Source organism: Pseudorca crassidens, chromosome 2, assembly GCF_039906515.1.
Source record: "Pseudorca crassidens isolate mPseCra1 chromosome 2, mPseCra1.hap1, whole genome shotgun sequence".
Classification (NCBI taxonomy): domain Eukaryota; kingdom Metazoa; phylum Chordata; class Mammalia; order Artiodactyla; family Delphinidae; genus Pseudorca; species Pseudorca crassidens.
Genome location: NC_090297.1, coordinates 107,903,133 through 107,929,414, shown reverse-complemented (window position 1 = coordinate 107,929,414; position 26,282 = coordinate 107,903,133). Strand labels below are relative to the sequence as shown.

General features: G+C 36.9%; 1 protein-coding gene across 7 annotated transcripts in view; it reads right to left on the bottom strand.

Annotated features, from left to right (window-relative positions):
• Positions 1 to 26,282, bottom strand: part of RPRD2 (regulation of nuclear pre-mRNA domain containing 2) — an 82,968-nt gene that overhangs the window by 21,471 nt on the left and 35,215 nt on the right. For 4 of the 7 annotated variants that reach the window (XM_067727636.1, XM_067727637.1, XM_067727640.1 and 1 more), the window contains exons 2-7: positions 25,697 to 25,826; positions 7,878 to 7,978; positions 6,932 to 7,009; positions 5,604 to 5,656; positions 4,873 to 4,999; positions 3,005 to 3,180 (exon numbers count right to left, since the gene is read on the bottom strand). In XM_067727636.1, the coding sequence (XP_067583737.1) occupies positions 3,005 to 3,180; positions 4,873 to 4,999; positions 5,604 to 5,656; positions 6,932 to 7,009; positions 7,878 to 7,978; positions 25,697 to 25,826 (665 nt within the window). The remainder of the gene's footprint in view (positions 1 to 3,004; positions 3,181 to 4,872; positions 5,000 to 5,603; positions 5,657 to 6,931; positions 7,010 to 7,877; positions 7,979 to 25,696; positions 25,827 to 26,282) is intronic. The other 3 variants (XM_067727639.1, XM_067727641.1, XM_067727643.1) reach the window with 1 other exon arrangement.

The window sequence follows — 26,282 nt, the reverse complement described above, 5'->3', positions numbered from 1 at the left end:
ATATTAATTTAAGGTTTTATTATAACAATATTAAGATAGTAATATTAAATTAAGATAATTTAATTTAAGGCAATAAGTTAAGAGTGTCAGATTTGATTAAAAAACAATAAGCATAAAACAAAACCAAGATCCAACTATATGCTGTTTGTAAAAGACACATTTAAGTATAAAAACCTGTGAGATGTGGGACTTCCCTGGTGGTCCAGTGGCTTAGACTCCGAGCTCCCAATGCAGGGGGCCCGGGTTCAATCCCTGATCAGGGAACTAGATCCCACATGCCTCAACTAAGAGTTTGCATGCCACAACTAAAGCTCGTGCATGCTGCAACCAAAATCCCGCATACCACAACGAAGATCCTGCATGCCACAACTAAGACCTGGCACGGCCAAAACCAAACAAACAAAAAACTTGTGAGATGCAGCTTAGAGGGAAGTTTACTGTGTTAAATATACATAGTTTTAAAAAGCTGAAAATCAATTATCTAAATATTCATCTTAAAAAATCAGAAAAAGTATAGGAAATGAAATAATATAGAAGAAAGAATATCTCCCAGTGTACTGCATATAACAAGAGTAAGTTTTATTTTGTGAAACTTTTGCTGTATATGTGCACGTGTGTATGGTTCTTAGTTTCCATGTAAAATCTTTCTTTCATATGGACTGTGGTCAAAATCTTTTTGAGAATATTGCTTTAAGGTTTAACTGTTTCCACAAAAGTCAACCTGGATTATTTCAATAACCTACTAACTTGTCTCCCTACCTTTAATAGTCTCCTATTCTCCATTCTGCTATCTTGATTCCAAAATGCAGACTTGATCACATCATCGGCAAAATTAAAATCCTACAACTGCCTTCCACTGCTTTCAGGGTAAAATTCAAAGACCTTAGAATAAATATAGGCCTTTCAGGACCATGTTCTTGACTCCCTCTCCAGTTTTATTTATCACTTCCTCATAAATGCCTAGCTATAAGAAACTACTTTCAGGTCCACCAATTTTGCCATGCTCTCTTTCATTCCCATGCTTTGAAAATGCTCTTCAGAGAATATGGTCTTTCATTTAGCTAATTACTGCAACTTTAGAGTTTAGCTCCTTTGGGAAAAAATTTCTCCATATCCTCCATTCCCACTCCCAAATTAGCTAAAGTACCTATTCAATCTGTTCTCTTAGCACCCTATAGTCACCTTCATTATAGCATTTATTACACAGAATTGCAATTATGTGTGCTCAATGAATGCTTGCTGAACAAACTTCTCCCAGCCATTTGCTAAGGATCCTCCAAAGCAGACTAAATGATTTTATATAATTTCATAAATAAGTAACGATGGTTCACTTCTCAAAAATTATAAAATGGTCTTTTGAGTAAAAATGGTAAACTAATCACTCCTGTTCAGTGTCTCTCCCTCCTGGGACTCCTATAAAATGAATAGTAAAGGAACACAAAGGTATAAACCAGTAACAAGGAAAAGGTTTTGTAAGAGTAAGAAGTAATGAGGCAGGGTAGAGAAAAATGAGGTTAGGAGTATGCAGAAAGGGAGTTATACCTGGGAAAGGAGCTGACCTGTCTTGCAGAATCCCTGAGAAGTTTTGATCAAGGAAATGATGAGTATAAAAAAGTGGAGTGAGTAGTGGAGTTGAAATCAGAAATTAAAAGTGTGAATACCTTGGGGACTTCCCTGGTGGTGCAGTGGTTAAGAATCCATCTGCCAATGCAGGGGACACAGGTTTGAGCCCTGGTCCCGGAAGATCCCACATGCCGCAGAGCAACTAAGCCTGTGCGCCCCAACTACTGAAGCCCGTGCACCCAGAGCCCATGCTGCACGAGAAGCCACCGCAGTGAGAAGCCCACACGCTGCAACGAAGAGTAGCCTCCGCTTGCCTCAACTAGAGAAAGCCCATGCGCAGCAATGAAGACCCAACACAGCCAAAAATAAATAAATAAATTTATTAAAAAGAAAAAAAGTACTATATACTGGGAATTCCCTACAGGTCCAGTGGTTAGGACTCCCTGCTTTCACTGACGAGGGCGCAGGTTCAATCCCTGGTTCGGGAGTTAAGATCCCACAAACTGGGTGGTGTAGCCAAGATCCCACAAACTGAGTGGTGCAGCCAAAAAAAAAAAGTACTTAAAGTATTATATACTTTTATAACCATATATAGTGATTAAAACTAAAAAAAAATTAAAATAAAGTACAAAACAGTTTCTTTCAGGGGCCATTAGACAAATGTCGAATTATCAACCCCTCTTCCAGTTGAGGTGGGGAGAAAGAGGTTCCTTAATTGAGTTGATGAAATTCAGAAACAATGTTTCCATCTAGTATCCTGGGTTTAAAAATATATATATACATACTTCTGCCCAATTTTATATCCCGTAACAGTAACTTGGCACACTCCCACTGAAACACTAAGACATGAGGCTTTAGCAAAGCTTAATGGTCAGGGTATTCACGAGCTTTAGCATCAAAAAGACCGAGGTCTTAATTCAGACACCTTCACTTGCTAGCTATAATACTACCTTGTACAAGGTTACTAACCCTCTTCAAAAGTAACTTCTTTGGGACTTCCCTGGTAGCGCAGTGGTTAAGAATCCTCCTGTCAATGCAGGAGACAGGGGTTCAAGCCCTGGCCTCGGAAGATCCCATATGCTGTGGAGCAACTAAGCCCGTGTGCCACAACTACTGAGCCCATGTGCTGCAACTACTGAAGCCCACACGCCTAGAGCCCGTGCTCCGCAACAAGAGAAGCCACTGCAATGAGAAGCCCCCGCACTGCAACGAAGAGTAGCCCCCGCTAGCCGCAACTAGAGAGAGTCCGCGCACAGCAACGAAGACCCAACACAGCCAAAAAATAAATAAATTTATAAATAAATTTATAAAAATAAAAGTAACTTCTTCATCTGTGAACTAGAGATAATAATACTTATCCTAATAGAGTTAGATAACACATATAAACAGTCACAGATATATGGTAAGCAATTGATGTAAGACAGCTTTAATCATTACTTACATTGGCCACCACTTTTACTTCTTTGTACTGTGCTTCATAGAAAATTCCAGCATTTTCAAGTGCTTCTGTTAGTGAGGGCCCATTTTTCACCTGCTTATCTAGTCCATTCACAAATTCCTCCAGCTTGGCACTTGCCTCTTCAAATTCTTTGGAGAATTTCTTCCCACCTGTCTTATCTAAAATAACAAGAGGAAGTATTCTGTAATATTCTTAGTCTCATAGTTACACCTTAAAGAAGCTTCTCTAAATCACAAAAATCCCAAACAGATTATTTAAATGGTTTGTGTGATCCTGCTGTAGTGAAGCAAGAGTGCATGATGAAGACACTTGTAATTAAGGTAAAGAAAGAAAGTTCAACTAAATGAAAGTTTGTTGACTGCTTTTATTCACAAATTTGATGTCACACTGCTACTTAGGAATAATGGAACGAGGCTCAATTCTGTACACTTATACCATTAACTTTTATACTATAGACTATAATAAGATATATCTCTTAGATGAAAAAACAGAGGTTCAGAAAAGTAAAGACAGGGCTTCCCTGGTGGTGCAGTGGTTGAGAGTCCACCTGCCGATGCAGGGCACACGGGTTTGTGCCCCGGTCCGGGAAGATCCCACATGCCGCGGAGCGGCTAGGCCCGTGAGCCATGGCCGCTAGGCCTGCGCGTCCGGAGCCTGTGCTCCGCAACGGGAGAGGCCACAACAGTGAGAGGCCCGCGTACCGCAAAAAAAAAAAAAGAGAAAAAAAAGAAAAATAAAGATAAAGTGACTTCTTTGTGTATCAGGCTTAAAGATTATTCTTTCCTATCTGAAGATCTCTGGTAATTTGATATTAGAAGAGTACCATGAATTCTTTTTCAACAATAGTAACACTGTATGACATTGTAAACTGTTTCTTACTCTCCTAAGTACTTTTTTCCCAGTGATGTTGGAATATGGCCTTAGGTGTGGATATAAATTTAGGCTTTGCATTTTATCAGCTGTGTAACTTGGGCAAGCTTCTTATCTCCTTATGAAGCCTCAGATTTCTCATGTCCAAAACAGAGGTTTTTAACATGCTTCTGAGTTGTTGTGAGGACTAAATTAGATAACATATGTTAAATTTAAAGCATGGTACAAGAACAAAATAGGTGCCAAAACAAATAGCTGGTAGTCATTTACTCATTATTTCAAAAATAGTTATCGAATGCCTATTATGTGCCAGGTATTGCTCTAGGCACTAGGATACAGCAAGAACAAATAAGGATAATTTCTACTTTCATGAGATTTACATTCTAATAAATTAATGATTATTATTTATAATCTACAATGTAAGGAAAAGAGAGCAAGTCACTAGATTTTATGAGGCATTACAGTGACCTTATTTATTTATTATTGTTTTGGTTGCACCACGTGGCTTGCAGGATCTTAGTTCCCTGACCAGGGATCGAACCCAGGCCCAGAGCAGTGAAAGTGCCACATCCTAACCACTGGACCACCAGGGAATTCCCTACAGTGACCTTATTGAAGAGCACAGCCAAACCAGTTAATCACTTGTGTGAAATACCCCTATCATAATCCAACACATCAAGAAAGGACTAGAAGTGGGGAAAAGGACAGAATTTACTATTTAAAAAATTTTTTAAAAATTTACTTCTTCTCCAGCTTTATTGAGATATAATTGGCATATAACATTGTTTAAGGTGTACAATTTGAAGGCTAGGAATTTACTTATGAAATTGACATGCATGAAATCACCACCTGGGAAAGAGGTACCACAACTATTCTCTATAATGTGAGGTCTTTATGCAAGAAGTCAGTCTGATCACTTGAAGATGACATATCTAGAAAGAAAATCCGACTTATTCTATTTAAAGGGATGTAGGTGTTACCTTTTAAGCATTTGAGAGTTTCTGTGCTGCACACATCCACCCTCATAGTTGACAGCTGTTTTTCTTTCAATTCTATCTGATCTTCTGAGCGCTTGTACAGCAACAGCTCTTCAATGAGGGCCTGAGACTGAACACAGACCAGGGTCATATTTAATTTATGAAATCATCCACTTATTCTACCTTTCCACACTGAAGTAAAACATGAATAAAACCTAACAAAGTCACGAGAGGCAAAAACCCTTCATATTTCCTCATAATCAGGGATATCAAATATCAACATCAATTCTCATGTCAAAACCATATTTTCAGTTACATACTTTAAAAGAAACTTTTCCTTATTTATTCAAAGCTAATTTATGCTAATTTATGGATACAGAGTTAAGACTGAAACAGACAAAGGTCCACTTATATCTTCTTTAAATTTTAACTAGATAAACGGTCTTATTATGTTAACTTTAAGCAAATTTTAATTTAATACAGTTTTACAGAAAGATGAATCCCTTGTTGGGATTCAACACAAAATTCAGCTGGTAATAGATACTTCAGAAGAAGCTTACTTCGTCCTTTAGAGATACAGATAAAACTCTTAAGTTTTAGACAGTCTGAACATGTTTAAAATATAACTGATGTATAACTGAATAAAAATAAATCTTTCAGGATGGACTATACAGAAAGCTGACACAAAAGGGGTGAATAATATTTTGGCATGTTGAACATATTCTGTAACTTACTCGAAATTCAGCAACTATCTTAGACTTGAGAGCAGCTTTTGGATTCGTGGATGCTGTTGGAATTAAACAAAAGGTCATTTAAGAATATAGACACAAAATGTTGACTAATATTCAGGAAAATTTCCAGTTTTATAGTTAAGGGTGTACTCTTTGAATATATGTCGAACATGCACATTTAAATCATGGTATAATTCCTAGAATAGTGGAATATGAAATCTGAACACTCCCAAGCATGGTAAATATAAAAATACACTATTTAGATAGGTCTAACCTACTTACCTCCAACATACCCTGTAAGTCTGAAGTCCTAGAATTATTGATTTGGAGATACTGAGATACATGAAGTACCTTTTTGCCTAGTCTGAGTGTAAGAGGATCTTAACACCTCAAATTAAGAGTGTTCAGGAGCAGGACATCCAATTAATCCTGCACACTGGCTGAAGAAAATTTACTTAGAAGCATCAACTCTATTCCTATGTATTTAATTCTGGATTTCTTTTTCTGCTGACTCAATTCATAGCAAAAATAGGCAGGGAAAGTTCTAAGTACAATACCACTGTGGTTGAACTTTGGCTGAAATGATGACTCTTGTTGTTCCTAAGCATGCAACTTACGACCAAAAGGATGTGAGAGGATTCCCTTAATCATGATGAATATCACATGCTTGCTGGAGCAAAACCATCCCAAGTGTCTTGTTTCACCTCCCAATTCTCACTGTCTTTTACCTTGTTCCCTCCACACCTTCAAGTCTTTCTCAATATTCCTCAGTTTGGCCCACAGCAGCCTATCACATGCAGTATTCCACTCCCTTGATCTCATGCTGGGTAAACATGATAAACACAGCAGGAGCTCCTGTTAGAGAATGAGCTTCTGGCCAGGATTTGAGGCCCATGTCTAATCTGGTAGAGTATATCCCCAAATCTGAAGGATTTCATGGCTCCCACAGAAAGGCTTCTTAATGCCTAGTCTCCTCTTCAGCTCTGTTGTTTAATGCCAGCTGCCTCTAACTTCACATATCCTTGAACCTGAAAGTTAGCCTGGGCACTATCACGTATTTTTTTCTTCTTTCAATCCCCCAACTACTCTTGAATCTTCACTCATTTAAACCCTTTTTCTGCATTTCCTTTGTTTAAAAGTAGTTCTATTTTTATTTTTTTAAAGAAGTAACTCCATGATGGCTTGTTTAGTGCAAGTCACTGGGAGCCTCCCAGGCCTGGAAAACACAGGCTTGCCCATGGTTTATGCCAGGTACGATGTCAAATGGTCTACATTTTCTTCTGCTCCAAAAAGAGGAGGTAATTTATATTAGTTGAGATTTTGTTCCTTACTTTGTGATTTCTTCCACTGCTTATTCGGTTGTTTGTTCAGATTTTCTTTCAGCTGCTTCTGAGTTTTGAAAGTGGTACCTGGAAAACATTTCAGTTTTTGCAATCTGGCGTTATGGGAAGCTGTTCTGTCTGTCCACTTCAGTGTCAAAGTTGAAGCATGAAAAAAGGCAATCCGAGACTGTGTGTTGTTTCTTTCTTTCCTTTTCTTTCATTTTTATAAAAAGATAAAAACACCCACCAGATCTAAGAAGCTGATAAATAAACATGATTTTACATCAATGAAATAACAAATTTTGAGAATAGGGTAGAAGCTTAAAAACACCAGGTAACACATTCAAATGAAGAATTTAACAGCTTCTTAGAAGATGCTATTTTTAAAGCAAATTTCTAGTCAAATTATGGTCATGGTATCAGATATCACCTACTGCTATTCAATGACTTAATTACATGTATCTAATACATAGGAACTAAGTAATTTAAATAACACCAGTACACAACTTACTGCAAATCTAAACCAAAAGAGAGACCGAAGAATGCCAATACATGCTTACTACCCAACAGCTTACTGAAAACTGAAACCCTGTCCAAAAATTGTCCCATAAGTAAGAGGACAGGGCAGTAATTATTAAACACAAAAGATGAACAGTTTAAAGCACTCAACTGAAGTAAAGCAAATGCAGGAAAATAATTAGATGGTCAACATCACTTAATATGCTTTACTTTCTTTAGTCAATAAAAACGAAATTCAACCCTCCCCAAACCAATTCTACTTAAATTTTAATGCAAACCGATTTTTACAATTATTTAATTTTAAACAAACAGGGCCAGATCCAAAAGTTTATTTTTCGTTATTAAGCAAAAGGACCAAATCTATAAAATATATATATATAATTTTAAAGACTGAACAATGACTCAATCTTTCTTTTAGGAGAGAAAAAATACTTACTCAAAGCTTCTCTTAACGCCATAATCATTTCTTCTGGGTATACATTTCTATCTTCCCAGATTTTAAAGATTCGTTCTATAGACTTAGAGACAGATGGATCCCTGAGAAGAAAGAAAAAGTGAGACAGACATATAAAAATGTTAACTTACATCTCAAACTAGAAATCTGAAAATAAAGTTGTCAACAAAATTATTTTCCAAATGTCTTCTCATGTTTATTTTAAAACATTTTTTCCTGGTGTCTAGGGCTAAAATCTTAAAAACTCTTATTCAACACTTTTTACTACTGATATAGATGAGGCTATGGATAACACATTGAACTTTTAAAAAATTTACTGAGAGTAATATTGGTTCATAATATAAGTTTCATGAGTACATTATATTTCTACTTCTGTATACACTAATGATTATACACTCATGAGCATGCTCATGATCAAAAGTTTAAGTTTCCATCCATCACCATACAGTTGACTCCATTCATCCATTTCACACTCCCTCCACTACCCTGCCACGCTGGTAACCACTACTCGGTCCTCTGTATCCATGTGTGTGTTTGGTTTGGTTTGTTCAGTTATTTTATTTTTAATTTTTAAAACATATTCCATGTATGAGTGAAAACATAAGGTACATCTTTCTTCACCTGACTTAACTTCATTTAGCCTAATACCCTCAAGGTCCATCTGTGTTGTCACAGATGGCAAGATTTCGTCTTTTTTTTTTAATGGCTGAATGGTATTCCACTGTGTGTGTGTATATATATATATATATATCTCACACCTTCTTTATCCATTCATCCATTGATGGGCACCTTAGGTTGTTTTCCTATCTTGGCTATTGTAAATAATGCTGCAATGAACAGAGGGGTGCATATATCTTTTCAAATTAGTATTTTCATATTCTTTGGATAAATACTCAGAAGTAGGATATCTGGACATGTGGTAGTTCTATTCTTAATTTTTTGAGGAATCTCCATACTGTTTTCCATAGTGGCTGCACGGATTTACACTCCCACCAGCAGTGTATGAGGTTTCCATTTTTTCCACATCCTCTCCAACACTTGTTATTTCTTGCCTTTTTGATAACAGCCATTCTAATGGTTGTGAGGTGATATCTCACTGTGGTTTTGATTTGCATTTCTCTAATAATTAGTGATGTTCAACATTTTTTCACATGCCTGTTGGCCATTTGTATGTCTTCTCTGGAAAAATGTCTATTCAGCACCTCAGCTCATTTTTTTTTTTTTTTTTTTTTGCGGTACAAGGGCCTCTCTCACTGTTGTGGCCCCTCCCGCTGCGGAGCAACAGGCTCCGGACGCGCAGGCCCAGCGGCCATGGCTCACGGTCACAGCCGCTCCGCCGCACATGGGATCCTCCCGGACCGGGGCACGAACCCGCGTCCCCTGCATCGGCAGGCAGACTCTCAACCACTGTGCCACCAGGGAAGCCCCTCTGCTCATTTTTTAAACAGGTTACTGGTTTTGCTGTTGTTGAGTTGTATGAGTTCTTATATTTTGGATATTAACCCCATTATCAGTTATTTGATTTGCAAATACCTTCTCCTATTCAGTAGGCTGTCTTTTTATCGATGGTTTCCTTTGCTGTGCAGAAACTTTTTAGTTTGATGTAGTCCCATTTGTTTATTTTTCCTTTTGTTTCCCTTGCCTGAGGAGACATATCCAGAAAAGTAATGCTAAGACCAATGTCAAAGACCTTACAGCCTACGATTTCTTCTAGGAGTTTTATAGTTTCAGGTCTTACATCATCTTTAATCCATTTTGAGTTAATTTTTCTGTCTGTTGTGAGACAGTGGCCTAGTTTTGGGGTTTGTTTTGTATGTTGCTGTCTTGTTTTTCCCACTACCATTTACTGAAGAGACTATCCTTCCTCCATTGTATGTTCTTTGCTCCTTTGTTGTAAATTAGTTGTCCATAAATGCATAGGCTTATCTCTGGGCTTTCAATTTTGTTCCACTGATCAAGGTATTTGTTTTTCTGTTAATACCATGATGTTTTGGTTACTATGGCTTTGTAATATCATTTGATATCAGGGTGTGTGATACCTACTGATTTGTTCTTTTTTCTCAGGATTACTTTGGCTATTCAGGGTCTTTTGTGGTTCCATACAAATTTTAGAATTTTTGTTCTATTTTGGTGAAAAACGTCCTTCAGATTTTGATTGGAATTGCATTGAATCTGCAGATTGCTTTAGGTAATATGAACATTCTGACATTAATTCTTTCAATCCATGAGCGTGGAATATCTTTCCATTTATTTGTGTCTTCTTCAATTTCTTTCAACAATGTCTTATAGTTTTCAACGTACTGGTCTTTCACCTCCTTGGTTAAATTTATTCCAGGTATTTCATTCTTTTTTGTTGCAATTGTAAATGGGATTGTTTTGTTTTCTTAATTTCTTTTTCTGCTAGCTCATTGTTATCATACAGAAATGAAACCAATTTCTGTACACTGATTTCATATTCTGAAATTTTACTGTATTTGTTTATTGATTCTAATAGGTTTTTAAAACAATTTTTTAAATTAATTATTTATTTAGTTTTGGCTGTGCTGGGTCTTCGTTGCCACACGCAAGCTTTCTCTAGTAATGGCGAACAGGGGCTACTATTCGTTGTGGTGCGCGGGCATCTCATTGCAGTGGCTTCTCTTGTTGCAGAGCATGGGCTCCAGGTGCGTGGGCTTCCACAGTTGTGGTGCATGGGCTCAGTAGTTGTGGCTCGTGGGCTCTAGAGCACAGGCTCAGTAGTTGTGGCGCAGGGGCTTGTTGCTCCGCAGCATGTTGGATCTTCCCGGACCAGGGATCAAACCCGTGTCCCCTGCATTGGCAGGCAGATTCTTAACCACTGCGCCAGCAGGAAAGTCCCTGTACCCACTTTATTGAGGGTTTTTAATTATAACTGGGAGTTGAATTTTGTCAAATGCTTTTTCTGCCTCTATCGAGATGATCATATATTTTTTGTTTTCTTTTGCGGTACGCAGGCCTCGCACTGCTGTGGCCTCTCCCGTTGCGGAGCACAGGCTCCAGACGCGCAGGCTCAGCAGCCATGGCTCACGGGCCCAGCCGCTCCGCAGCATGTGGGATCTTCCCGGACCGGGGCACGAACCCGCGTCCCCTGCATCGGCAGGCAGACTCTCAACCACTGCACCACCAGGGAAGCCCGATCATGTTTTTTAATCCTTCTCTTTGTTAATGTATCATGTTGATTTACAGATGTTGACCCACCCTTGCATCCTTGGAATATATCACACTGGATCATGGTGTATGATCCTTTTATGATTCAGCTTGCTAACGTATTTTTCCTTTTTTTTTAAATTGACATATAGTTGATTTATAATGTTGTGTTAGTTTCTTTTTTTCTTAAATTTATTTATTTTATTTATATTTATTTTTGGCTGCATTGGGTCTTCGTTGCTGTGCACCGGCTTTCTCTAGTTGCGGTGAGCGGGGGCTACTCTTCACTGCAGTGCATGAGCTTCTCATTGTGGTGGCTTCTGTTGTTGCAGAGCATGGGCTTCAGTAGCTGTGGCTCACGGGCTCTAGAGTACAGGCTCAGTAGTTGTGGCACATGGGCCCAGTTGTTCCACAGCATGTGGGATCTTCCCGGACCAGGACTTGAACCCGTGTCCCCTGCACTGGCAGGCAGGTTCTTAACCACTGAGCCACCAGGGAAGCCCCATACAATGTTGTGTTAGTTTCTGATGTACAGCAAAGTGATTTGGTTATACACATATATATTCTTTTTCCCATTCTTTTCCATTATAGGTTATTACAAGGTACTGAATATAGTTCCCTGTGCTATACAGTAGGACCTTGTTGTTTATCTATTTTATATATAGTAGTGTGTATCTGTTAATGTCAAGTTCCTAATTTATCCACCTACCCTTTCCCCTTTGGTAACCAGAAGTTTGTTTCCTATGTCTGTGAGTCTGTTTTTGTTTTGTAAATAAGTTCATTTGTATCATTTTAAAAGATTCCATATGTAAGTGATATCATATATTTGTCTTTCTCTAACTCACTTCATGTAGTATGATAATCTCTAGGATCCATCCATGTTGCTGCAAACAGCATTATTTCATTCTTTTTTATGGTTGAGTAATATTTCATTGTATGTGTGTGTGTACACACACACACACACACACACACACTACATCTTCTTTACCCATTCACCTGTCGATGGACACTTAGGTTGCTTCCACATCTTGGCTATTACAAACAGTGCTGCTATGAACACTGGGGCACATGTATCTTTTTGAATTAGTTTTCATCTTTTCTGGATACATGTCCAGGAGTGGGATTGCTGGATCATACGGTAACTCTATTTTTAATTTTTTTAAGGAACTTCCATACTGTTCTCCACAGTGGCTGCACCAATTTACAGTTCCACCAACACTGTAGGCGGATTCCCTTTTCTCCACACCCTCTCCAGCATTTGTTATTTGTAGACTTTTTGATGATGGCCATTCTGACTGGTGAGGTGATTCCTCATTGTAGTTCTGATTTGCATTTCTCTAATAATTAGTGATGCTGAGCATCTTTTCATGTGCCTGTTGGGCATCTGGATGTCTTCTTTAGAGAAAAGTCTGTTTAGGTCTTCTGCCCATTTTTTGATTGGGTTGTTTGTTTCTTTGATATTGAGCTGTATGACCTATTTGAATATTTGGGAAAATAAGCCCTTGTTAGTCTCATTGTTTGCAAATATTTTCTCCCAGTCCATAGGTTGTCTTTTCATTTTGTTTATGGTTTCCTTTGCTGTGCAAAAGCTTGTTAAGTTTAATTAGGTGCCACTTGTTTACTTTTGCTTTTATTTTTTTTTTTGCCTTGGGATACTGACCTAAGAAAACATTGCTATGATTTATGTCAGAGAAGGTTTTGCCTATGTTCTCTTCTAGTTTTATGGTGTCACGTCTTATATTTAAGTCTCTAAGCCATTTTGAGTTTATTTTTGTGTATGGTGTGAGAAAGTATTCTAACTTCACTGATTTACATGTGGCTGTCCAGTTTTCCCAACATCACTTGCTAAAGAGACTATCTTTTCTCCATTGTATATTCTTGCCTCCTTTGTTGAAGATTAGTTAACCATAGGTATGTGGGTTTATTTCCGAGTTGGCTTGCTAATGTTTTGTTGAGAACTTTTGCATCTATGTTCACGAGATACTGGCCTGTAATTTTCTTTTTTGTGTGTTGTCTTTGTCTGGTTTTAGTATCAGGGTGACCAGACTCGTAAAATAAGTTAGGATGTGTTCCCTCCTCTTCAATTTTTTAAAATAGTTTGAGGAGGACAGGTACTAAATCTTCTTTGAATGTTTGTCTACTGCCAGGTTTTAAGTGTGGAAAGTCCTCCTACCAGAGATTTTTTACATTATAACTTATTTTCTTTCATCTCTCTTTTCATGATTAACGTTTCTTTTTTTCTTCCTCTGTTTTGGTTTATTTATTAATTTAATTAATGGAAAATAGGCATACCCTAATATTTCTTTTTAATGTTCAGCTGTATAATTCATTTAAAGACCACTGGTGTATAAATGTAAAGTTAAGCTCTAATCTAAACAGATTTCCAATTAATTGTTTCAATATCATAATTTCTCTTTTCCTCACTCATTTACTGTGCTTCCTCTAGAATATAATTATTAATCTTTTTCTTGGCTGTAAATTCTGTACCATTGATCCATTTTTACACCATACTGTATTATCTTCAAAACTGTAGCTTATCTTCCCTCATTACGATTATACTTCAGAACATTTCTTATATTTTCATTTGCTTATTTTCCTGGAGTAAATTTAGAGTAATGTTAAGTTCCAAAAGAGGTGCTATTTTGGCATTTTTAATTTGAATTATATGAGGAGAATATATTAATTTAGACAAAGCATTATTTTCTAATTAATATTTGTGAATTATTAATACATTTTTCTTTACTGCAGCAAAGCATTAGTAAATTTATATTCAACATTCCCAAATACAATTTATTCATAAAGGTCTCACATATTTCCTGTTAAGGCTATTCTTAGGTATTTCATATATTTTATTGCTAGTATGATTCACCATCCCTCTTACTGCTAACTTCCCAGAGTAAAAGTGATTCAGAAGTTTGTTGATGGTAAATTGTTCTCAGTTTTTGTTTCTCTGGAGAATCATCTTTATATGGTTTGTCTAGCTCTTGAAAGTAGTCTTGCTTTGTAATGCAAATCCATGTTTTTTTAAATTAATTAATTTTTGGCTGCGTTGGGTCTTCATTGCTACACGCGGGCTTTCTCCAGTTGCAGCAAGTGGGGGCTACTCTTCGTTGTGGTGCACGGGCTTCTCATTGTCGTGGCCTCTCACTGTGGAGCATGGGCTCTAAGCACGAGGGCTTCAGCAGTTATGGCTCGCGGGCCCTAGAGCACAGGCTAAGTAGTTGTAGTGCACGTGCTTAGTTGCTCCATGGCATGTGGGATCTTCCCAGACCAGTGCTCAAACCCGTGTCCCCTGCATTGGCAGGCAGATTCTTAACCACCGTGCCACCAGAGAAGTCCCACAAATCCACGTTGACGGCTATTTTCTTTCAATGCTATAAAAATATTTTTCGTAACTGCCTTCTGGTTTCACTGTTGCAGTTTAGAAGTCTGTTGTCAGTCTAACTGTAGTCCTTGTGCATGTGATCTGACTCTGTCTTTTCTCTTGACTACTTTGGTTTTTGTTTACTGTTTTTTCAACTGTCATAAAATAATAACATAAAACTTGCCATTTTAACCATTTTTAAATGTACAACTCAGTGGCATTAGTTATATCCACAATGTTGTACAATGACCTCTGTCTGTTTCCAACAATTTTCACTGCCCTAAACAGAAACTCTGTAGCCATTAAACAATTAACTTCCTATTACCCCTTTCCTCCAGCTCCTAACAACTTCTAATCTTTCTGTCTCTACGGATTTACCTATTCTAGACATTTTCTATAAATGGAGTCATACAATATTTCCCGTATAACCACAATTCTACCTTCTGTTTCTATGAATCTGACTACTGTAGTTACTTCATATAAGTGGAATCATACAATAGTTGTGCTTCTGTGATTGGTTTATTTCACTTAGCATAATGTCTTCAAGATTCATCTACGTTGTATGCCAGAATTCTCTCCTTTTTAAGGTTGAATGATATTCTGTTTTATGTATATACCATATTTTGTTTATCTGTTCATCTGAAAATTGGGCTGCTTCCTTCTTTTGGCTATTGTAAAAAGTGCTGTTATGAACAAGGGTGTACAAACATCCATTTGATTTCCTGCTTTCATTTCTTTTTTTGTACATACCCAGGAGTAGAACTGCTGGATCATATAGTAATTCTCTGTTTAACTTTTTGAAGAACGATCAAACTTTTTCCATAGCAGCTGTACCATTTTACATTCCTACAGAGATGCAGAAGTTTTTCCTCATTCTCTCTAACACTTGTTATTTTCTGGTTTTATTTTGTTTTTAAATTAGTTATCCTAGTAGGCGTGAACGCTTTGGCTGCTTTTAAAAATCTTTTTGTTTTGTAATTTCATCACAATGAATGACTAGATATAAATTTTTTATTTACCCTGGTTAGTATATGTTGTGCTTCCTATCTTTGAAGATTCATGTTTTGTTTTGTTTGTTTCATCACTTTCAAAGTGTTCTCAGCCATTACCTCTTTGAAAGAACTCAGAAGTTCTCTCCTCCAGGATTCTCATTTGATGTTAATTAGGCCTTTCATTCTATTCTTCATTTTTCCACTTCCTTCTCTCTACTGCTGCATTCTAATTTCTTCAGAACTATTTTCTAGCTTAATCTCTTTTTCCCTTCTAGAATTCCTACTGGTTCTTTTGCCCAAATATCTTATCCATTGTTCATTTCATTCCATTTAATCTTTCTTTAACATCTCTTATAATTGTCTTATATACCCTGTCTGATAATTCTAGTATCTGAAGCTCATTGTGAGGGGATCTAAATCTGCTGATTCTCCTTTGTGGTGCTTTGTTTCCCAATGTATTTGGCGACCTTTGATGGTGAGCACATATTTTTTTGATCTATGAGATTCCTGGTGATCTACGTAGGAAATGTGTTCCTGGAGAGCAAATCTATACTGGAAGCCAGGGGGACTTATGACTCAAGACTGCTTTATCCCCTTTCCAGAGCCCAGATCATGTGGTAGGTACTCTGAGATAGGCATACTAATTAATGTCAGCTCTGCCATTCTAATATGTCCACTGTTATTGGTTCAGCTTATATTTTGTCAAGAATGTAATTGTTTTATTAAAAAGGACCCTTTGGAATTGATGGCTGGCCATTCAGCCAGAAGCCAAGTCATAATTATCTCTAAATGTCTGTTTACAGAGCTTCCTCCTGGCAGGAGTTATAACTTATTTACTGTTGCTTCTTCAGCACCTACAAAGTGTTCACTAAATAGTAAATGAATGAATGACAACTGGATTTTGTCATTTTCAAATCCAACTATTCATTATGAAGTCCCAACAGCTATTCGCCGAAGTCTCAAGTAAAATATGCTGGAAAAACAGCAACTGCTAAGAAATCATAAAAGTAAGACCAGGGTATAATATAGTAAAAAATAGCACTAGATGGGGAAACTAGAGGTTTTAGTTCTGGTTTCAGTGAGAAGTCTTTTGGGAACTAGGTTTCTTCATTTGTAAAATGATTTTTACTAAACAATTTCTGTTAGCTCTAAAATTCTTGGCTAGATTCGTTCTTTATATGAACACAGAACTCTCAAACTTCCACAATCCAACCATCTCTTGAATTTACAAATTCAACTAAAATAAAAAACCAAAACAAAATCCAAAATAGCAGTTTTACTTACCTTGTAATTCTAGACCTCTATTTCAGCCATTACTGATCACAACCTTAATTTCTACAGAACATACAATTATTACCACACACAACATAATTAAATATAAACTTTGTTGTTTGACTTATAAGTAACAAAAAAATTGACTGACTTGCAGAATTGCTAGGATGTTGAATAGATGCTTCCTATGCTAGCAACCCTCGCCCCTGGACCACTTCTAAAACAGCAAGGTATTAGCCAATTATTTCAAGGTATAAAGTTGATAAGGAGTACAAGAGGTGCCCAGGTATCACAGATAAAATAAAGAGAACTAGGGAATTTCCTGGCGGTCCAGTGGTTAGGACTCCGCGCTCTCACTGCCGAGGGCCCAGGTTTAGTCCTTGGTTGGGGAACTGACATCCCACAAGCTGCGCAGAGTGGCAAAAAAACAAAACAAAACAAAACCAGAACCAAACAGCATAATATTGTGCCTCACTCAAGAATATCTTTTCTTTATCAGTATCTTATTTCTGGGACATCATCAGAATAATGTGCTATATATCTTGCAGGTTCTTAATAAATATTTGCCAACTGACTGAATGGAAGACCAAATACTGGGTCAACTCAAGGAGGAGGCAGTCAATACTTAATCCAAAAAACCTTGTAGCTCAGAAATTAGATGGAGAGAGATTTTTATCTCTAAAAACTTGCTACTCTGTATCTCCTAAAATAATCCCCATTTATAAAACTTATCTTTTTTATTTGCCTATAACAAATGTTTTCCCTAGTGTGTCACTTGTCTTTAATTTTATGGTGTCTTCTATAATGCAGAAGTTTAATTTTGATGCACTTAAATTTACAAATACTTTTATTATCTGTTCTTGGTGTCTTAAGAGCTTTCTAAACTAACCCTTATAGTCATGAACATATTCATATTTTCTTCTAACATTTTAACGTTTTGTTTCATACATCAAGGTAATTCATTTGGGATATATTTTTGTGTACTGTGTTGGGAAACATTTAACATTTAATTTTATTTTTTCCACACAGAAAGTCCATGTCCCAGAATCACTTATTGAAGAGTTCATCTTCCCCCCAATGAACTGTAATGAAACTGCTACCATTTACAGAGGTCCCATATATGTATGAGTCCATTTGTGGGCTCTCTGTTTTGTTCCTTAAATCTATTTGTCTATGCTTGTATTAATACCATACTCTTTTAATTACTATAGCCAAATAATAATTCTTGATATTTCATAGGTTAAGTCCAACTTGGCTTTCTATCAACAGTCTTGACTACTCCTAAGACACTGACTCCTCTATATGAATTTTAGAATCAGTATAATGAATTTCTTAAAATGTCCTACTGGGAACTTGATTAAAGTGTACTGTATTTACATGCTGATTTTTGTGTTTTTGAAACTATTTATAATTTTCTTCATAAAGGTCTCAACACACTTTTGTTCTAGGTACCTATAAGCTTTTGTTGTTACTGCTAATAATATTCCTTTTTTCTTAAATTATATTTTAACTGGTTATTTCTGATATACTGAAATGCTATTGATTCTTATATGTTGATTTGTATCCAGCAACCTGGCTGAATCCTCATTAGTCTGTAAATTCTCTTGGATTTCCTATGAATATGATCGCAAAGTCTCCATTTATCTTTTTACCCTATATGATTCCCCTGAAAACATTTTATAGTTCTTCAACAACTATAAATCAGAATTTGCAAATTAAACAAAAATACAGTAAATACCATTCATCCTAACATTGATTTAAAGTGATAAATATTGTCGAAACCAAGTACAAGGTGCAATGCAAACATGATACTGAATATATACACTGAATTTAATATTTTTTTAATTTATCAAGCCTATAATACTATTATCATTCAATTATTTCACCATTTTTCTCCATTTGAACTACTATGAACTTTTTTTTCAGTCGAAATTATTAGTGCCTTCAACTGATACAAACCATTATTTATATATTAAAGCCATCTTTAACCTTTCCTCATTAGCCTTTGATAAAGTAATATTATCTTATGTCAAAATACAAACACATGATAACACAGCCACTGAAAATGAGTCACAGAACTGTTAATAAGGTAATCATACGGATGACAATGAATACACTTAGACAATCCACAGACCCTTTAAACTATATCTATGGACCCATCTAGGAATATCTAGGCCTGTACTTAAGAAATACAGCTTTACAGCTCTCCATGGTATTTCCATCCATGCATCAAGCTAACCAACCACCTATGATGTGACAAGCACTGTGCTGGGAGCAGAATGTCTGGGAGATAGAAACTGGTGACAAAAAGCATGTGTATCGGGCTTCCCTGGTGGCGCAGTGGTTGAGAGTCCGCCTGCCGATGCAGGGGACACGGGTTCGTGCCCCGGTCCGGGAGGATCCCACATGCTGTGGAGCGGCTGGGCCTGTGAGCCATGGCCACTGAGCCTGTGCGTCCAGAGCCTGTGCTCCGCAACGGGAGGGGCCACAACAGTGAGAGGCCCGCATACAGGAAAAAAAAAAAAAAAAAAAAGCATGTGTATCAATTACAAGGCAGTGTGTTAGGTGCTATGACAGAAGTAGAGACAGGTATAATGGTAGCAAAGAAGAATTGTTTAATCCAGACTAGGAAGTAGAAGTCAGGAAGGGAAAATTTCTTGAGGATACTAAGTGTATAAGGAAGGTGAAAGGATAGAGCAAACAAAACTCTACAGAGTTCATACCTAATTGGGAATACTGTACTGCTCTACGGTTGATTATACAATTTGTTCTACTAGGCTGCCAATTTGATTTTCAAAAGGAATCAACTTCTTAAATTCATTTACTTAATACTGTAATTTGAAAATTGTTTAGTCCAAATAAATCTTACATTATGGAAAAGTTGCATATAATTACATATGATATATATTATAAACAAATGATTAAAAAGTGAACAGCCATGTAATCACAACCCAGGTCAAGAAATAAAATATTGCTAGCTCCCCAGAGGACCTGAATGGACGCCTTCAAGTTTACAATCCCTTCCACCTACCTGGGATGGTAGACTTTTGTGATAATTGTTTCCTTACTCTTCTTTGTTTTAACATGTAGGTAGGTATAAACAAGAGTTCATTTTTTACCAAATTTGAACTTTATATAAACGGATTCATACTATATACACGTAAACATTCCTTTGTACTTTCAATCAATATTTTGTGAGATTTGTCTGTCACTGCATATAACTGAAATTCATTAATTTTCCTTGCTGTCTGGTATTCCAGTATGCTACAATTCATTCACTTTACTGTAGAAAAATGTTTCCAAATTTTTTTATTAGGGTTTTCACTTTATTAATTTATTTTCTGGCTGTGCTGCGCTGCTTGTGAGATCTTAGTTCTCCAACCAGGAATCAAACCTGGGCCCCCTAAAGTGGAAGCACAAGAGTCCTAACCAATGGACTGCTAGGGAATTCCCCAAATTTTTACTACCATAGACAATGTTGCTATGAAAATGCCCTTCCACTGATCTTGATGCACATATGCAAAAGTTGTTCAGGGGTAAAAGCCTATGGGTGGAATTGCAAGATCTGTACATACACTTTTTTTTTTTTTTTTTGCAGTACGCGGGCCTCTCACTGTTGTGGCCTCTCCCGTTGCGGAGCACAGGCTCCGGACGCGCAGGCTCAGCGGCCATGGCTCATGGGCCCAGCCGCTCCGCGGCATGTGGGATCGTCCCGAACCGGGGCACGAACCTGTGTCCCCTGCATCGGCAGGCGGAGTCTCAACCACTGCGCCATCAGGGAAGCCCTGTACATAAACTTTTTAAAATGAGGTTGTTTTATACCAATCAACCCTCAAAGCAACAGTATATAAGAGCTTCCACTGTGCCACAATCTTGCTAATGTTCGTACTGGTGGACTTTAAGATTTATGCCTTATCTGGTAAGTATGTGTGCTGGTTATTAATTTACTGTCTCTCAGCTCTAACATGCCCTTCCCTTGTGGTACCGGAGCCAGACTCTGCAAACTCTATTTCCCCTTGGTTCAGTGTTGGACTCTGACAACAGAGAGCCCTAGAGTGACACCGAGAGGCTAGAAGAGGCAGTACGGATTCTTCTTTTGGTGTTCTATTTTCAAGTGGATCAGCTTAGAGGCATCCTGGGTGCATTTTAGCATAGCTTTTGTAGTTCAGCGGTGAGTGCTCTCCAGCCTGTTTCTTAACCAGTAGTGACAGGTAGCATGTTCTTACAGCAATCCACTCTTTCCTCAGGTCTGAATCTTGCTTGGGGTGAGTCCTTATTTACTTTTCCCTCAGGTTCAGAGGTAGTAGCTGCTTTCAGCAGATACTATTCCATAACACCTTAGAGTTAGTTTATTCTTTCTAGTAGTTAGCTACCTTTTACCTACTTAACGATTCTTCATATTAAATTTTCCCTGTTTAAATTACTGATATGTGATTTATCTCTCCTGATTGGGACCTAACTTATATGATATGTAATGATATGTCTCAGCAGTTCTAGGGCTATATGACATGATATCAGAACAGACTGAATGCAAAAAGCAGGTAAGAAAATATAGCTGTATGATATTAAGCCAGACATTAAAGAGATCTGGCAAGAATGCAAAAACCACCATTCTTTTCACTAAAATTTTAAGTGTTGGTTATTAACGTTTATTGTTTTAAAAGTCATTAATAAATATTTAAATAATTTCTGATTTGATTTCTACAAGTGCCAGGTAAAACTAAAATCTTCAAATTTTTTGTCTTTCTCTTATTTTGTAATTCTTTATATATTCTGGATATGAACCTTTTGTTGACTGCATAAAAATATTTTCTCCCACTCTGTGGCTTGTCTTTTCACTTTTTTTTTTTTTAATTTATTTTTGGCTGCATTGGGTCTTCGTTGCTGCATGCGGGCTTTCTCTAGTTGTGGTGAGTGGCAGCTACTCTTTGATGCAGTGCGTGGGCTTCGCATTGCAGTGGCTTCTCTTGTTGTGGAGCATGGGCTCTAGGCGCCCGGGCTTCAGTAGTTGTGGCACATTGGCTTAACTGCTCCACAGCACGTGGGATCTTCCCAGACCAGGGCTTGAACCCATGTCCCCTGCATTGGCAGGCAGATTCTTAACCACTGCGTCACCAGGGAAGCCCTTTGTCTTCTCACTCTTTATAGTGTCTTTGAATTAAATGGAAGGGTCTTCATTTTAATGTAGCTGTATTTATTAATCTTATGAGGTAAGATCATGAAATATTCTCCTATATTGTCTTCAAAAGATTTGTAGTTCTTTCATGTTTAAGTATTTAATATGCAATTGATTTCTGTGTATGATGTGAGTGGGATCTAATTTTTTCTATATAGCCAATTTGTCCCAGCAATATTTATGAAAAAGTTATTCTTTTTCTACTACCTAATAGTTTCATACACAGACCAAGTATATATACTGGTCTGTTTCTAGACTTTGTATTACGTTCTACCAGTTTCTTTGGCTATCTCTGGGCAAATATCACACTGTTTTATTTATCGTAGCTTTATAATCAGTCTTGAAATCTGGTAGAGCCAGTCTTCCCACCTTGTTGTTCTTCAAGAGTTTCTAGGCTTTCTCTTTGTGGGGGAAGGGGAAGAAGGAGCTCTCTGCACTTCCATACAAAATTCAAAATCAATTAATAAAATAGGGGGGAAAAACACTACTCAGAGCCTAATTAAGACTGCTTTGGATTTATAAATCAATTTGGGAAGAAATGACATTAAATATTGAGTCTTCCCTATCCACAAATTATTTCTTTAGGTTTTCTATACTGTTTCTCAATTATGTTTTATAATTTTTTCAATAGAGATCTTATACATCTTTTGTTAAGATTTATTTCTAGATACAGTTGATTCTCATTGATTGCAGATTCTGTATTTGCAAATTCACCCACTTACTAAAATTTATTTGTAACTCCAAAATTTAGTCATCAGATGTGTTTTGTTTGGCTAGCAATAAATTTTTTAGAATGTGATTTAGCTTCACACATTTAAAAATTGGGAGGCTTCATATAAGAATCTAGATTTTGACCTAGCTTAAAAAATGAGAAAGTCTTTGGAAGGTCTGAAAGGATAGGTCAACAGTGAACTCATGTTTCTTTATGGCCACAGGCTAGGGCTGAGTAGCTGTCGCCCCTTTTAGATGGGTTTTTCCTTACAGTCCACCCACTTCACTCACCTGGGTTAACTGTCTGGAACTTCTAAACATTTGCCCCTCCTCAATTAAAGGGATTTAAATGATAGCCTTAAATTAAGAGAAATGAATTCACAAAAGGGTAGAAATGAGTCTAAAGTATAACCATGAACAGAAATTTAAAAGGGGGATGGGATGGGGTTGTTTATGGAATACGAAAGCTCATATCCTAATATACTCTCATTTATCATATACTTTATAATTAATTTCTTTATAAGTGAGAATATATTCTGTTTCACTGATATAGTCTTCTACTCCTGATTCTATTATTGTTTTAAAATATATACAGATAATTGATAGGGGAACTTTGACTCTGATGTTCTTATAAACAATTATCTTGAATATATATCCTTCTACATCAAACCCTACTGAGATTCTGACTGGGATTACACAATGAATTTACAGATTACATATTGGGAGAGAATCATATTTTTAACAATACCAAATCTTTCCCTTCAAAAGTATGTATCGGGCTTCCATGGTGGCGCAGTGGTTGAGTCCGCCTGCCGACGCAGGGGACGCGGGTTCGTGCCCTGGACCAGGAGGATCCCACATGCCGCGGAGCGGCTGGGCCCGTGAGCCATGGCTGCTGAGCCTGTGCGCGTCCAGAGCCTGTGCTCCGCAACGGGAGAGGCCACAACAGTGAGAGGCCTGTGTACCACCAAAAAAAAAAAAAAAAAAAAAAAAGTATGTATCTATCTCTTCATTTATCCAGGTCTTCTTATAAAACTTTCTCTATAAAAGCCTTACATACTTCTTATTATATTTATTTTGGGGTGGGGTTTCCTTTATTTGGGGGGGGAGGCAGTACTTCTTGTTGCAAAAGGAATCTTTTTTTGTAATTACATTTTTAATTGGTTACTGCTAGCATATATAGGAAATCTACTGCTTTTCTACGTTGAACTTGAATCTGGCTATTTAACTGAACTCTCTTATTAGTTGATTCTATGTAGGCCACGGGTCAGCAAACTACAAACCTCAAGCCAAATCTGGCCAGCTGCCTGATTTGTAAGTAAAGTTTTAGGAACACAGCCACACCCATTTGCTTATGGCTGCTTTTATGCTAGAATGGCAGAGTTGAGTAGTGGCAACAGAGATCCTATGGCCTGCAAAGCCTAAAATACTATCTGGTCTTTTATAGAAAAAGGTTGCCCACCCCTGAAGTAGGTAATCCTATTACCTGCAAATAATGATAATTCTATCTCTTCTAAATGCCTTCTCATTATTTATTTATTTATTTATTTAGAAATGAATGGAATCTCAACATAATGGTGAACAGTAATGATGATAGAGGGCATCACTGTCCTGAAATGCTTTTATTGTTTCACCATTAAGTCTGATTTTATCATAGGTTTCTGAAGATATCCTTCATTGAGTTAAAAACATTTTCAGAGCTTAAAATTTTAAAGGACTGTACTTTATTCTGAGATTATGCCATTCCTACGTTTTTCTGTGAAATAGTAATACAAAGTAGTTGTTTTTAAAAATATCTTTACATGGTAAAATAAAAGGTGACAACCCTATATTAATCCATGAACTAGGTCATGAAATCTAAGTATAGGATACATTAGGTTAAGTTTTTAAGACTATAATGATATTTGCAGCAGAAACTCTTAAGTAGTGGAGATCATGTAGCACACTGCTTTTCTTACTCAAAATTATACTGGATTTATATTTGTAAAGAAGCAGCACAGACTAGTGGTTAGGTGGCAAAGAACATAAGCTTCGGGGTCTAGACAGGCTTGGGTAGGAATTCTGCCAAATACCAGCCCCCCACCCTCAACCCGGTAGCTGTGAGAGCTTAGGCAAGCTACTTAATGTCTCTAAGCCAGTTTCCTCTGCCTTAAAATGGGGGTAATAGTAATAGCCACTTTAAATGTTGTTCTCAGGTTTAAACAACCTGAAGTACACGAAGCACTTTGTATAATAATAATAATATCTGGTCAATTATGACTGCTCAATAAATGTAGGTGATATTACTGTTATTATTTTATGTACTTCTGATGTGTATAAATCTTTATTACTTAGTATATAAAAATAAGACATTTTAATCTTTTGTAATACCAAAGTAGACATCTTAAGTCTACAATCCAAAGGAAGGAACAAGGATCATTCCATTCTAACTGGGTTAATACTAACAAATGGATCAATAATATACGATAGTCATATATTCAAATATATATTATGCTAATAAGTACATAATTCGAGGAAATATTTAGCTATTTTGATTTTTCCATATAATTGTTTATCCTCCAATTGTGTGTAGATGTGTGTGTTTCTCACACCAAGCAAACAGGATGGATGAAACACAAGGAAAACACTATTAATACAGGACAAAAATAAGATCAAATATAAGTGTTCCAGCACTTTGAGAAATGATGGACACAGCTTTGCTAATGGAGTAAATCAATATGGAATTAAGAATAAATATTTTCATTTCTCCCTAATTACACAGATTTCATGAAGGGGGCAAGATTTCAGAAAGACTCTGAAAGAAAAATGGAAATGTGTAAAAAACACAAAAACAGAAAAAGCAGTTAGAAAGAAGTACAGCCAGAGAGTATGACCAGGAGATGCACTCTCCTGGTCAAGTTAGGAGAGAAGAGGCAGAGCATAAATAACAGACAAGTTTTCAAAAAGGGAGGAAAGAGTCTTTAAAAGAAAAGTGTATTACCAGGAAAGTTACAATGAACAATTTGGACAAAATATCCTTGGATCTTCAAACATGTGCAACTATTACAGTTCTTACTAACAGGAAACTAAAATTCTAAATTTTCTAAGCTTAGATCCCAAAGAGGAGTAAGAATTTACTTACTTCACTAGAGCAGCTGCTTCCGGAAGTACATCAGCAAACGATTCACGGAATATGATTGCGTTTTTCCTTTTACAGTTCTGTATGACATCATTGGCAAGGTAAAAGAGATTCAAACGGTGGGGATAGGCAGCTGGAGATGACAAAAAATAAGACCAAATGAGTCAATTTATACTTAGTACAACTTATTCCAAACACAGTGTTCTCCAACTGTATAACTGCTACTACAAGGATGGATGATGAATAAACAGACAAATGAGCTAATGGATCAAATTACTTAACCTAATGCCTAAAAATCTTGACTGCTTCAGGTTAAGTTTCTGTTCTAGGTATTCCTTTAGTAAATTTCTACTTCACTTTGTATGTATTTGGCACTAAAAAACCCATTAACTCTGGAGAAGCTCAAATAAAACAAAACTGTTCTCCCAAACATTTGGGAAGATAAAAAATTGAGTTGAAGTAGTTCAATTTGTTGCAAAAACACCAGGGTTAGTGGAAGGAGAATGGGTTTTAGAATCCAATCAGAATGTGACCTTAGGCAAGCAAATTGCTTAACCTCCTCTACATTATTATTGCAGACAGACTCTTT